Source organism: Berghia stephanieae, chromosome 8 (assembly GCF_034508935.2).
Source record: "Berghia stephanieae isolate SIO BIC M18660-M18661 chromosome 8, UCSD_Bste_1.3, whole genome shotgun sequence".
Classification (NCBI taxonomy): Eukaryota; Metazoa; Mollusca; class Gastropoda; order Nudibranchia; family Aeolidiidae; genus Berghia; species Berghia stephanieae.
Genome location: NC_088367.1, coordinates 47,581,211 through 47,593,530, shown reverse-complemented (window position 1 = coordinate 47,593,530; position 12,320 = coordinate 47,581,211). Strand labels below are relative to the sequence as shown.

The 12,320-nt window shown below is 35.6% G+C and overlaps 2 protein-coding genes across 13 annotated transcripts in view; both read right to left on the bottom strand.

Annotated features, from left to right (window-relative positions):
- Window positions 1–6,820, bottom strand: part of LOC144977923 (importin-7-like) — a 9,925-nt gene extending 3,105 nt beyond the window's left edge. Inside the window, exons 1-3 of the mRNA XM_078923337.1 lie at window positions 6,631–6,820; window positions 1,430–1,511; window positions 142–293 (exon numbers count right to left, since the gene is read on the bottom strand). Coding sequence (XP_078779463.1) covers window positions 142–293; window positions 1,430–1,511; window positions 6,631–6,714 — 318 coding nt within the window. The 5' untranslated portion in view covers window positions 6,715–6,820. The remainder of the gene's footprint in view (window positions 1–141; window positions 294–1,429; window positions 1,512–6,630) is intronic.
- Window positions 1–12,320, bottom strand: part of LOC144978795 (liprin-beta-1-like) — a 246,700-nt gene that overhangs the window by 105,249 nt on the left and 129,131 nt on the right. The window lies entirely within an intron of this gene.

The following is a 12,320-nucleotide window of genomic DNA, read 5'->3' as shown; positions in this document are numbered from 1 at the left end:
CAGAATTAACATTCATATAATATTACCTCTGCCAGTTCTCACACTAATATTTATTTTAAATCTTATACAAAAAAAAATTAATCAGCTTTGCACGCCTCTAACTCTAATCAGAATACATATTAGAATATATTCCTACCTTACAGGTTCAGGAGCGTGGATGATGGCCTCAATCAAATTTTCTCTAATAGGCTGCTTGTCCTGCTCATGAATGTCGAAAGGTATTGTGTCAGTGACATTGGCGGCTTCTCTCTCCAGCCAGTATTGAGTAAGCATATTCTTGAGGTAGATAATACCTTAAAAGTAAACGAAAAAAATAGTAACCAATAGTCTCTAATCAGTACAATGTCATGGATAAACCAATGTTGAAAATCAAATTCTGAGCTTATATAATTGTAAAATTTGAACAGTGAATTATGTTGGGTTTTTTTCTAATCTAAAAAAATACTTCATTTTTCTATTTAAAATCATATTGAGTTTAAACTCAATATCATATTGAGTTTAAACTCAATTTTATTAATCTAATACATTTCGACTTAATACCAAATTGAAACAACTGGTCGCAGTTAGTAGCGTCGTAAAACTATGACACACAAACACCAAACGAAAAATTCATAGAACAGTGCTGATGGTGACAAAAAGTGAAAAAGTAGGAAAATGCTGAACAATTGCCTTTCAGCTCCATTTTCTACTGCACTAGACCCCACTTTTAGAGCAATTGAGATGATAGACTATTATTGATACTCTAGCTAACATCTGGAGAGTGGGAAACTGCACCTGTGTTCCACCACACATCAACTCTCTCATTGCTAGCACATTGTTTCGAGAAAATGTAATTTTCAAAAGGAGGAAATTCCTCCTCTGGACTCCAAAATCGCGGATTTCCACGGATCCGAGGAAAACAATCAGCACTGATAAAATTACAAAATTTTGGCTCCAATTTCAAAACTTCATGAACAGCTCGAAGTCGTTAAAACTGATTGAAAATGAACGTTGATGCCAGACTAAAGATTTGGAAGAGTTATTTCATCCTTTTATGGGTAAATTGTTGATTTTTATATAGAAAACGATAGGGGCTGCCTGAAGCCGGTGATCGTAAAATACTAACGATGAGTGAAAATGGAGAGGCTTCGTATGGTAACAAAACAGACAATGGACGCATTGTCGTGCTGACGAAGGGGAAACGTCCATTGTCTGTTTTCTTCCCATATGAAGCCTCTCTATTTTCACTGATTTTTATATATAACTATAGCGACTTCAATTTTTATCTCCCAAATATTTTCAAGCAATCTCCTAAGACTGATTTCATTGTATAACAAGCTGGAGAGAAAAATAATCCTCTAATAATTCTAAAGAAGAAAAAAAAACAGACTGGGGAAAAAAAAAACAAATTAATGAGTCTTGTTTTCATAATTCACTATTATTTTCATACCTGCCTGACGTACTGGCATGTCAACTTGCTCAGACATGACAACTTGGAGTAGGACAGGGGCGAAGCCAATGATCTTATGAACCTAAAATGACAATAAATTATAAATATTTCATGTGCCAAACAAAATTGCCGTTTAAACATCCAAAAAAATTTCTTTAGTCAGCGAATTGTTGAGACATGAAAAAGCCAGCCTGAAAAAATAGTTATAGCGCCAAGCATAAACAGCTTTAAAAGCCAAATTGACAGTTTCCTGCAGGATCTAAAATACAGCACCGATTTCCCATTGAAGCTGGCCAGCCTTTTGACCTCCACAAGTTGGTGGAGACCGATCCAAAGACCATCAACGGACCACCGGCCGTCTACGATGAACTCATACTCATGTGATGAGGGGATAGACTGATTATTAGATAAACTTGCCATCTGTGGAAAATGGTCTACCTTTATGTATTTGATGAATAGTGTTATGTATTTGATGAATGAACAGAGAGTACAAAGACCATACAGAAATACATGTATGTATGCTAAATTGGAACCTTGTCTCACTTTCTAACGAAGCAAAGCAAATTGAGAACGGCCCGAAATTTGAATGTTGATAATGATGGTCTTGTGTTGTTTCACGATCTTATGGTGAAGTTAGCTTGAGACAGTTTATGAAACACGAATCACTCGATATAGATAGTTTGAAGTTGACGTCACTCAGGTCTTTGTTATTGTTTTTTACCATCCGTGTTTACGAGTAGTTCTCGCTAAACTGTATTAACCCAACTATAAACGTTCATGGATACACACACTTTTGTGTGTTGGTCCGTTATACTTCCGGATGGCAATGTTTGTTATGAGCCAAGCGTATACTATCTTTTGGCTTAATCATGAGCCAGATCTACTTGATAAATTTCCATTTCTATCGGCCAAAAATTTCCTTTTCAAACAAAAAGAACAGACAAGTTCCATTTTAATTCTATTATTTTCTTATTGGATGGAAATGGAAGCGCTGGGGCGGGGGTCATTTTCTCAAGCAGGTCATGCGACATTTAAGTTTATTCATGAATAGGGACGTAAGAGTAAGAGAATGGTGGTGTTTGCACTTCAAATCTGTCATTGTAAACTGTAAACCTGGTATACTAGAAGTCATTTTAATTTTAATGAACAATATAAGTTTAAAAACTAAACTATGATTACAATTACACAATACCATTGCAACCGTTCGTTAGAAAGTTCGAATCCCTTGGAAACTGGAACGCTGTGATTATCCCCAGACACCTGTCTGGGGATAATAAAAATTTGTTATCCCCAGACACTTGTCTGGGGATAACGAATTTTTATTATCCCCAGACGCATATTTGAAACTCCGCTCTTTTAAACAATTATCCACATTCCAGAATATGGAATGTTTCCAGATGCACATAGAAATAAGGAAAGTTAATAAAATATCTATAAAAACATAAAATTAACCAACATTAAAATCAGTTGTTACTACATATACACAATATGCGTCGACTTCGAAGTGGGTGTCATGGCCGAATGGTTTAGTCGTCTGCCCTGGAAGTTTGACCATAATCGACGTTGTGGGTTCGAATCCTGGTAACGTCACTTTATTTTATTTTATTATTTTTTTTTTAATTCCGTCTTCTTTTTACAGAACGTTGAAAGGGATAAATGTCCCATCCATCCTCCCCCACCTCTTTTTTTTATTATTAGATCTCTCTCTCTCTCTCTCTCTCTCTCTCTTCTCTCTCTTCTCTCTCTCTCTCTCTCTCTCTCTCTCTCTCTCTCTCTCTCTCTCTCTCTCTCTCTCTCCTCTCTCTCTTGTTTTTTTTTTTCTAGTTTCTAGCAAATATATTCGTCCCCACTCCGATCTCAAATAGTGTCTAAAAAGAATAAATAATTAAAAAGCAAACAAACAGAAAAATTCAGAGAGCGACCAAATGGTCAGATAGGAGAAAAAAAAACAATAATTGTTTTAAAAATAAAAACAATAATTGTTTTAAAAATAAAAACAATTTAAGAAATTCATGCTCAGAAACGGAACATTTACATAAAGGTTTAGCAAACAAAAAACTCTAAGGTTTAGGTCAAAATAAAAAAAAAAAAGAAAAAGAGAGATTTCCCTCGGAGAAGGGAATAGTGTTAACAATACAGTAAAATTCCTTTAAACCGAAAAATACCTTAAACCGCAAAGAATTTAATAAATTGTACAAGTTTCTTCATTATCTTTGTACTAATTCTTACGATGAACCGAAATACTTCTAAGCAGGACTTTCTTTAAACCGAAACAACTTGAGAGCACCTTCCCTTTTTCTCTCTACATTTTTCTTCAAAAATTCCGGAATGAGGCCACACGTAATAATGCCCGACGATATTAAACAGAGTGTAAAGTATAAGATGAGGGTGATGGGTGGGGGGGGGGGGGGGGGGGGGGGGGGGGGGGAGACAAACACTTCAATCACTGCACTTGGGCTTGGCCAACACCACAATCGCACAGACTGGAAAAGTAAGACAGTGGGTGACTGACAGGCGAAAAATGAGGAAAGAGGGGGAGTTGGGGTGTAGAATAACGCAAGCGAGATGTTCTCTTTCGTGTGTTGATGCTTTGGAACTGACTGGATTTTCAACATGACGATAAGGAGTGGGGGGGGGGGGGGGGGTAGACAACTCACCATTGAAATGCCATTTCATTTCCACTTTGTTTAAATGTGTGTATGTGAGCGGCGGGGGGGGGGAGGGGGGTTCTATGTAATTAGGCCTTTGAACCTAATGGCTTTTCAACAAAAGAGGGATGTGTAGTAGACAGCTTAGCATTGACACGCCTTTTCATTTCCATTTCACTTCACCTCTGAGTAGCTGCGCATCATTCATTATCAATTATCGCACAAGAACTTTCGATCTTATTTTAGCTTTGCATTTTACTAAAAGTTGACTAAAAGAAAGCACTGTGCTTACACGTTTCAGTTTAAAATCAAAATACTATGTGAAGTCGATGAAAAAAAAGTTGATCAAGACGGAGATATGTAAATTACACGGCATCCCGAACTCAACTCTTTCAACAATTTTGAATTGAAAACGAAAACCCCAAAAATATTTTTAAAACACACAAAATTCTTTTTTTAAAAATTAATGGTTACGAAGACGGCATTTATTCAACAACTTCATTTAACGGGAAACCCGTGATACGATTAAATGAGCAAATTTCTTAAATCGTTACTACCCTTGAAAAACATTGCAACACGGGAACTTACTTTAAACCAAAATGTCTTTAAACCGAAATGGTTTAGAAGGTCCCCAAAATTTCGGTTTAAAGTAATTCTACTGTAATAATAATAATAATAATAATAATAATAATAATAATAATAATAATAATAATAATAATAATAATAATAATAATAATAATAATAATAATAATAATAATAACAACAATTATAATAATAATAATAATAATAATAATAATAATAATAATAATAATAATAATAATAATAATAATAATAGTAATAGTATGATAATAAGAGTATTAATAATAAAAATAATACTATTATTGATAATAATATAATAATGATTATGATGGTAATAGTAATAATAATAACAAATATTACAATTATTATTATTATTATCATTATTATTATTATTATTATTATTATTATTATTATTATTATTATTATTATTATTATTATTATTATTATCATTGACCAAAACAAAAAAAAAAAAAAAAAAACAATAATAGATCTAGAGCAAATTAAATAATGAAATAATATTATCGGAGAAATAAAAAATTCAACTGATTAAAAAAAAACTCTTGCTCGGAACTCGGAACAAAAGTGAAAACAATGAAAATCAATTGGGAAGAAAGAAAGAAAAGTAAAAAAAAAAAAATGGAGTGGGGGGGGGGGGGGGGGGAGGGGGGGCGGTCGCGACTGGGTCGAATCTGCGCAGCTAAAAGGAGTAAAATGAAAGGTGGCTTTACCCACTGAGCTGCCTATCCACACCGCTATCGGAATATTTTAAATTCATATATGAGCTAAACATATTTCCACCATTTTTGCTTCCTTGTTTTGGTAGTTAATTTCATCTCTGATTCGAATAAAAATATGTTGTTGGATCTAGTTTTGTGGACGTGTGATACTCAATTGTATTGTCTTGTGCGAAGCAGACAGGAAACTAACAGATGTGGGTTTTGGGCTTTGGGGCGAACAACACCATGGCCTAGGAATTCGTCCGCGACATAAAAATTATTCCCGGTCGGCCCCAAAATTGTGGCCAGAATGAGCAAATTATAGAAACAAGAGATGATCAATAAAGTTATCAGGTAGGTTGGTAATGAAAATTTAAATGGTTGGTGGACTATGAACAGATTTGATGATTAACAACTTTCTTCCTGGTTGAAAATAAAAAGTCGAATTGCCAGTTTGACGTTTTCAGATCAAAGTAACAAAAGAAATTTCATTGATCATTTGCTTTAAAATATTTTTTTTTAAAAGAGCTGGATTTGACATTTGATCACTATTTACTTTCATCTTGTGTTAAATATCACTTGATATATTAACTGTTTTGGGACACAACCACTAGTATTTTTTCCAGAATATTTGGTATTTTTCACGCCTAGTTTGGCATTTTGCATAAAATCTTTCTGCCCACTTGCTACATGCGTCTGGGGATAGTATCCTCAGACAGGTGTCTGGGGATAACAAAAATTGGTTATCCCCAGACACCTGTCTGGGGATAACGAATTTTTATTATCCCCAGACAGGCGTCTGGGAATAATGACAGCCAAACTGGAAACCCTTCAGTCAGTCCTTCAGCCTTTCCAGATTTGGGACAGTGTCAGTTCCCTATCTATCTCTAAGGTTTTTCACTTGAGACAAGTTATACCCCGGGATCAATTCATATAAAATGTCAGGTCATATTTCAATCATAAGTCACAAGAAGGGGACAAGCCAAGTGCAGCCAAGGGTCTCTTGATGAATTTTCAATTCTGACTGCTGACTGAATCTGAGTGGATTTTTTTGTAAATATGAAATCCAATGTCAATGTCAAAGTAGGCAGCGAAAATATTTGACGTAGTACGTGGGTGGGCCGAGAGAAACCTCGTTCTCTACTTATTTCAGAGGTCGATTACTTGTGGCAAACTTTGGATTATGATTAAATGATTAAAAGAATAAGTAAGAGTAAGAGAGTTTTTTTAGCATTCATAAAGTTGAGAAAGTGCTTACCTCAGTCAGCTGCTGTTCAGCTTTTTCTCGCTCATTTGGATCAAGAGTTGATCTCAAGACTTCGACAAGTTTGGATATTTCCATTGTGGATTTTATGTTGGTCCTGGCGAGTGTAATTTGTTCAAATAGTGGTCAAAAGACGAAAATTTTCTTGACGTTGTAACCTAGACAGCTTCACCCTCGTGTCGCGCCAAAGAGGGAAAGGAAAGAGAAGACGACTAATGTGCATGACGTAAGCAAAGGATGCACATGGTGAAAATAACCGTCAGTTATTTTTGTCGTAAAGTCTATTCTTTTAACTTAAAAAGACGTCTTAAACCGATTAAGAAATCCAAAATGTGAAATGACATCTTTATAATATCCATACCGTGTGCTATAGAGTTAAGAAATGTTGGTATCAAGTAAATAGGAGAAAGAAAAGAAAATTAATTACGACATTAACCATACTTATTTTCAACTCGAACTCAGTTGACCCGAAGAGGTTGGCAGTTGACCCCATTGATTTTCTGTGGTCATTTCATTTGGTAACCTTACTTTGGTTGACCCACTTTACTTTACAAACGAGGACACCACGTCGGACTGACCCGATGCGAACATAGAACAAATACTTAGACCTTACACAAATCACCACTGACCAACGTTGACGACCCTGAATGTCCCTGGAAATTGATTTTAGACTAACGATTATAAACAAGGAATACAGAGAGATTAGAAAGCAGTTTCATATTTGCCATAATAATCAACCAATTGATTGTGGGCAATCAAAGGAAGAAGAAGAACCATACTTCTAGGTTAAATAGGTTAAGTTGACCTCGAGTTGGGGGGGGGGGGTGTTAAAAGTATAAGAAAGATCGGTCCCTAAAAAGATTACCCTTAGCTCCTGATTTTCAATATTATTACTAATTAAAATTATTTATTCTTGTTATTATCATTACCATTGTGGTTGATAGAGGACATTTCGCTTCATAATAATCCGATTGAGATGTCTCGACTGCTACAGGTTCTTCCTTGGTTGGGGAGGCCGAATGGCAAAGGCATAGCTACTCTGTTCCTGTTAACCTGGATTCCGGATCAGAGACCCGCTTCAGATACTTTTTGTTGTTGCAAGATTTGATTATTCATTATTAACCCGCAAAATTATTCAGTTACTCCGATGTTAGGTGTCCATAACAATATAAGGTTTGCACTAATAACCAAACACAATTATGGGCTTGATTTACCGTTGTTGTGCAGCTATGTGATCTTGTGGTATGCCATTCGCTTTCGGATCGGAAGGTCCTGAGTTCGAGCCTCGCTCGGCGCATAGTTGAGTCCCTGGAAAAGATTCTTTACTCACATTCTCTCACCGCACTCCGGTGTAAAATGAGTACCTACCTGACCGTCAACAGCGCTGTCTCTGTCGGATTAATTGTAATATCGCATCTGTCTTGTTCTACATGTTACGTGCTGCTGTTAGTGAGGGACCCTTTGTAAAGCGCTTTGAGCACGTTTAGTGGATGTTGCACTATATTAAATCTCTAATTTTAATGTTTGTTGTAATGAACATTAGGTATTTTCGTATGTTTGAGGGTATAATTTTCATTACAATAATGAGTGAGGCCCTTTTATCAGACCTTCAAATAGGTATCTGTTGCTCTTATTTATCTTTTATTTATTATTTTTTAAATATATATTTATTTATATATTTATTTATTTATATTGGTATCTACCCTTTTATTTATATTTATTTATTATATATTTATTTATATATTTATTTATTATATATTTATTTATATATTTATTTATTATATATCTATTTATATATCTATTTATTATATATTTATTATATATCTATTTATTATATATTTATTTATATATTTATTTATTATATATTTATTTTATATTTATTTATTATATATTTATTTATATATTTATTTATTATATATTCATTTATATTTATTTATTATATATTTATTTATATATTTATTTATTATATATTTATTTATATTATCTATTTATTATATATTTATTTAGATATTATTTATTATATATTTATTTATATATTCATTTATTATATATTTATTTATATATTTCTTTATTATATATTTATTTATTATATTTATTTATATATCTATTTATTCATTTTCATTTATACGACGTGTCATGGCCGACCTGCACTTGTTTACAAGTCTGAAAACCCAAATGTGACCCTCGTCTCAAAACGGTATTATGTCGGAACGAACCAGATGCTTAAAAGTAAAAGCCGAATTTAATGTGAAACTAGTTATAAATATACATTGTTGGCATTAGCACCCCAAAATATGGTATCCATTCTCCTCAATAACTCATATAAACTCAACACCAGTCTGATATTTCTGGATATAAATTCAATTTTCAACTTATTAACCAACCCGACTTAATATCGTTTTGAGACGAAGGGTCACAAATAAGTAAAATAAATAAATACACGCGGGCTTTTATTAGCGCAATATCCACTAAACCTGCTCAAAACACTTTGCAAACGGTTCGGACTAACAGCATTACGTAACATATAGAACGAGACATGCCGCCTATCAGGCGATATTACAATCTTTTCCGACTGAGACAATGTCGTTAACGACCAGGTACTCTTTCTACGCCTGAGTACGGTGAGAGAATGTGAGTAAAGATCCTGGGTTCGAGCCTCGCTCGGCGCATAGTTGAGTCCATGGAGAAGGCTCTTTACTCACATTCTCTCATCGTAAAATGAATGCCTGGTCGTTAACAGCGTTGTCCCTGTCCGAAAAAATTGTAATATCGCCTGACAGGCGTCATGTCATGTCCTACGTGTTACGTTTTGCTGGTGGCCAGGGACCCCTTGTAAAGCGCTTTGAGCACGTTTCGTGGATATTGCGCTATATAAAAGCTCAATTTTTGGGGTTTTTTTTAAAGAGCCTTTTCCAAGGATTCAACTACCTATATATGCGCCGAGCGAGGCTCGAAAGCCAGGACCTTCCAATCCGAAAGCGAGTGTCATACCACCGGAACAAAGGGAACGGAGTCGATTCTGAGTGAAGTCGAGTTTGTTTGTTTTTTTGTATACACGTCGTCCAAACATATTTTCTCAGTGTTATGTCCAATATCTCCTCAATTTCTCTCTGTCTCTATCCATCTCTCTCTCTCTCCCTCTCTCTCTCTCTCTCCTCTCTCTCTCTACCTCCTCTCTCCTCTCTATCCCCTCTTCTCTATCCCTCTCTCTCTTCTCCTCTCTCTCTTTCTCTCTCTCTATCCCTCTCTCTCTCCCTGTCTCTCTCTATCCCTCTCTCTCTCTCTCTATCCCTCTCTCTCTCTCTCTATCCCTCTCTCTCTCTCTCTCCTCCTCTCTCTCTATCCCTCTCTCTCTGTCTCTCTCTCTCTCTCTTTCTCTCTCTCTACTCCTCCTTCTCTCTCTCTCTCTCTCTCTCTCTATCCCTCTCTCTCTCTCTCTCTCTCCTCTCTCTCTCTCTCTCTCTCTCTCTCTCTCTCTCCCACACCCCCACCCCACATACATGTATCTCTCTTACAATAATTTTTTTTTTCTCATTCCATTGACGTTATCTTGCTGAGACTAAAATGAAACTCTTTTCACTACTAACTAATGGCCACTATTTCAGTGCGGGATGTAAACTGTTGACTTTCTAACGTCCGAGAAGCAATCCAATGATAGCCTATTGCAGGATTTACGAACCAGGACAGTCTTGGTTTGTCTGTCTGTTTGTTCGTTCGTTTGTTTGTTTGTTTTATCTCCTTTTATTCATTTATTTATCAATTTAATCTTTTATTTCTTTTTTAGTCATTTTTCCAAATACTGTGTAAAATTAATTTTTTAAACATGAAATACGTACCTAACTCCCTCGAATTTGGGTTTAATTATTTTCTTTCTGTATCTGGTACTATGACGAAGGGTTGGTCTCGATTAAAAACAGTGAACAAAGGATTAAATTATGGCCTTATAGAAATACCAGTAGATCAATACAAAATAAAGTCAACCAAAAATCAAACAAACAAAAAATAAAAAGAATTCTAAAACAAAACAAACAAAAAAAAAAGAAATTAAAAAGCAAAAAAAAACAAAACAAACAAAAAAAAAAAACAAACAAGACAGAATAGTCCTCAAACCTCGCGCAGTCCAGGTTTGAGAGTTTTTGCCACGTTGACGGCCATTTAAATCGATGGATATAATTTGAATAACGACTTTTCTGACCATTTTTTAAAATACTGTACGTGTCTTTTCATAGTACAGCAGATAAATGGTTTTGCATCATGTTCGTCCGGACACAAATAGCGTGTTACAAACAAACGAACGTAACAGTAACAGCGATAGATCGCCAGGTTCCCAATTATCATCTATTATAGTATAAGTCGTCCTTCAGAGCCACCATGCCCGTGGAGCAGGAGTTTTCCCCGGTTTCTATAGCGTGAAACGGACAATAGAAATTTCCGCCAGATCTAACAGACCCAACTACCCAATCAATTCTGGGTGGACAGGGGGGGGGGGGGGGGAGGCATAAAAAATTTCTCGACTGTACCCGGAATCGACCTCTTTGTGAAGCGAGTGCTCTACCAACTGAGCTATCTGGACACCCCTATTATAATGATCCTAGTTTTTGGCCCTGTTGTACACCCTCAAATATCGATCGATTAACCCCCTCCTTACAGCCATTATTAGAATTTCCCCCGAAAATTCACACCCACCCGACACAAAAATAGACTCTTCTTACTCAAACAAATAAGTAACAGGTGAATTCTATACAGAATGTTGTTCAGCAAAATTATGTCTACAACACAGAGTTTAGCATTTATAGATGTAAAAAAAAAAGAGCTTCTTTAAATGTTGTCATGTACAAGAGAAATACGATTTTCCTATGGTTGGTAAGGAGAGGGTTAAACTACCCCCCCCCCCCCCCCCCCCCCCCCCCACCCCCCACTTGTCAAAGACTCTAAAACATTAATGCGGCAGTGATGTCCATTCGAAAGGAAATGATCTAGAAGAGTAGAAGCAGAGACCGTCTCTGGTAGAAGTTATATTTAAAGCTAACTTGAGCTTGAGCTTTTACCATCATCATCATCATCATGGCTTATCCCTCCTGGATTTGGCCTCCGCTAACTGCCAACCGAAACAAGCTTCTGTCCTTCGCCATCCTTCCACATTCTGTCACTGTCACTGGCTTTTCATCCATTCGCTGATGTCTTGTGACATCTTCTTCTTCTTCTTGGTCTCTCTCTCCCTCTTTTACCTCTTCAATACCTTCTAGAAATTTTTTTTTAAGGTTGTCATGTGTCTTGATATGTCCAAAAAAGGCAAGTTTTAGTATCCGTTGATATGTCCAAAAAAGGCAAGTTTTAGTATCCGTATCATCTTGATGAGTGATGGCTCCCAATGCCCAGGGACTCTTTCACATTTTTGTTACCTAGTTCCTTTTGCTGTCCAGGGAATGAGAATTTTCCGTACATCTCATTCAAATGATTAATTTTATTCTCATCGATTTTTGTTTATATAGTACATTATTCATCAATTATTGTCAGAGTCAGAGAGCTTAACTCTCTTCTTACCGACCATTTTCAGTATTTCCCAAATGGCAGACTTACCCTGCATTGAAAAAAATATTTTTAAATCTCAAACAATCTCTCTACAAAACAAATTTATGTTTTTATTAATTCAACAAAGATCATTGTTTATGTAACAATAAATA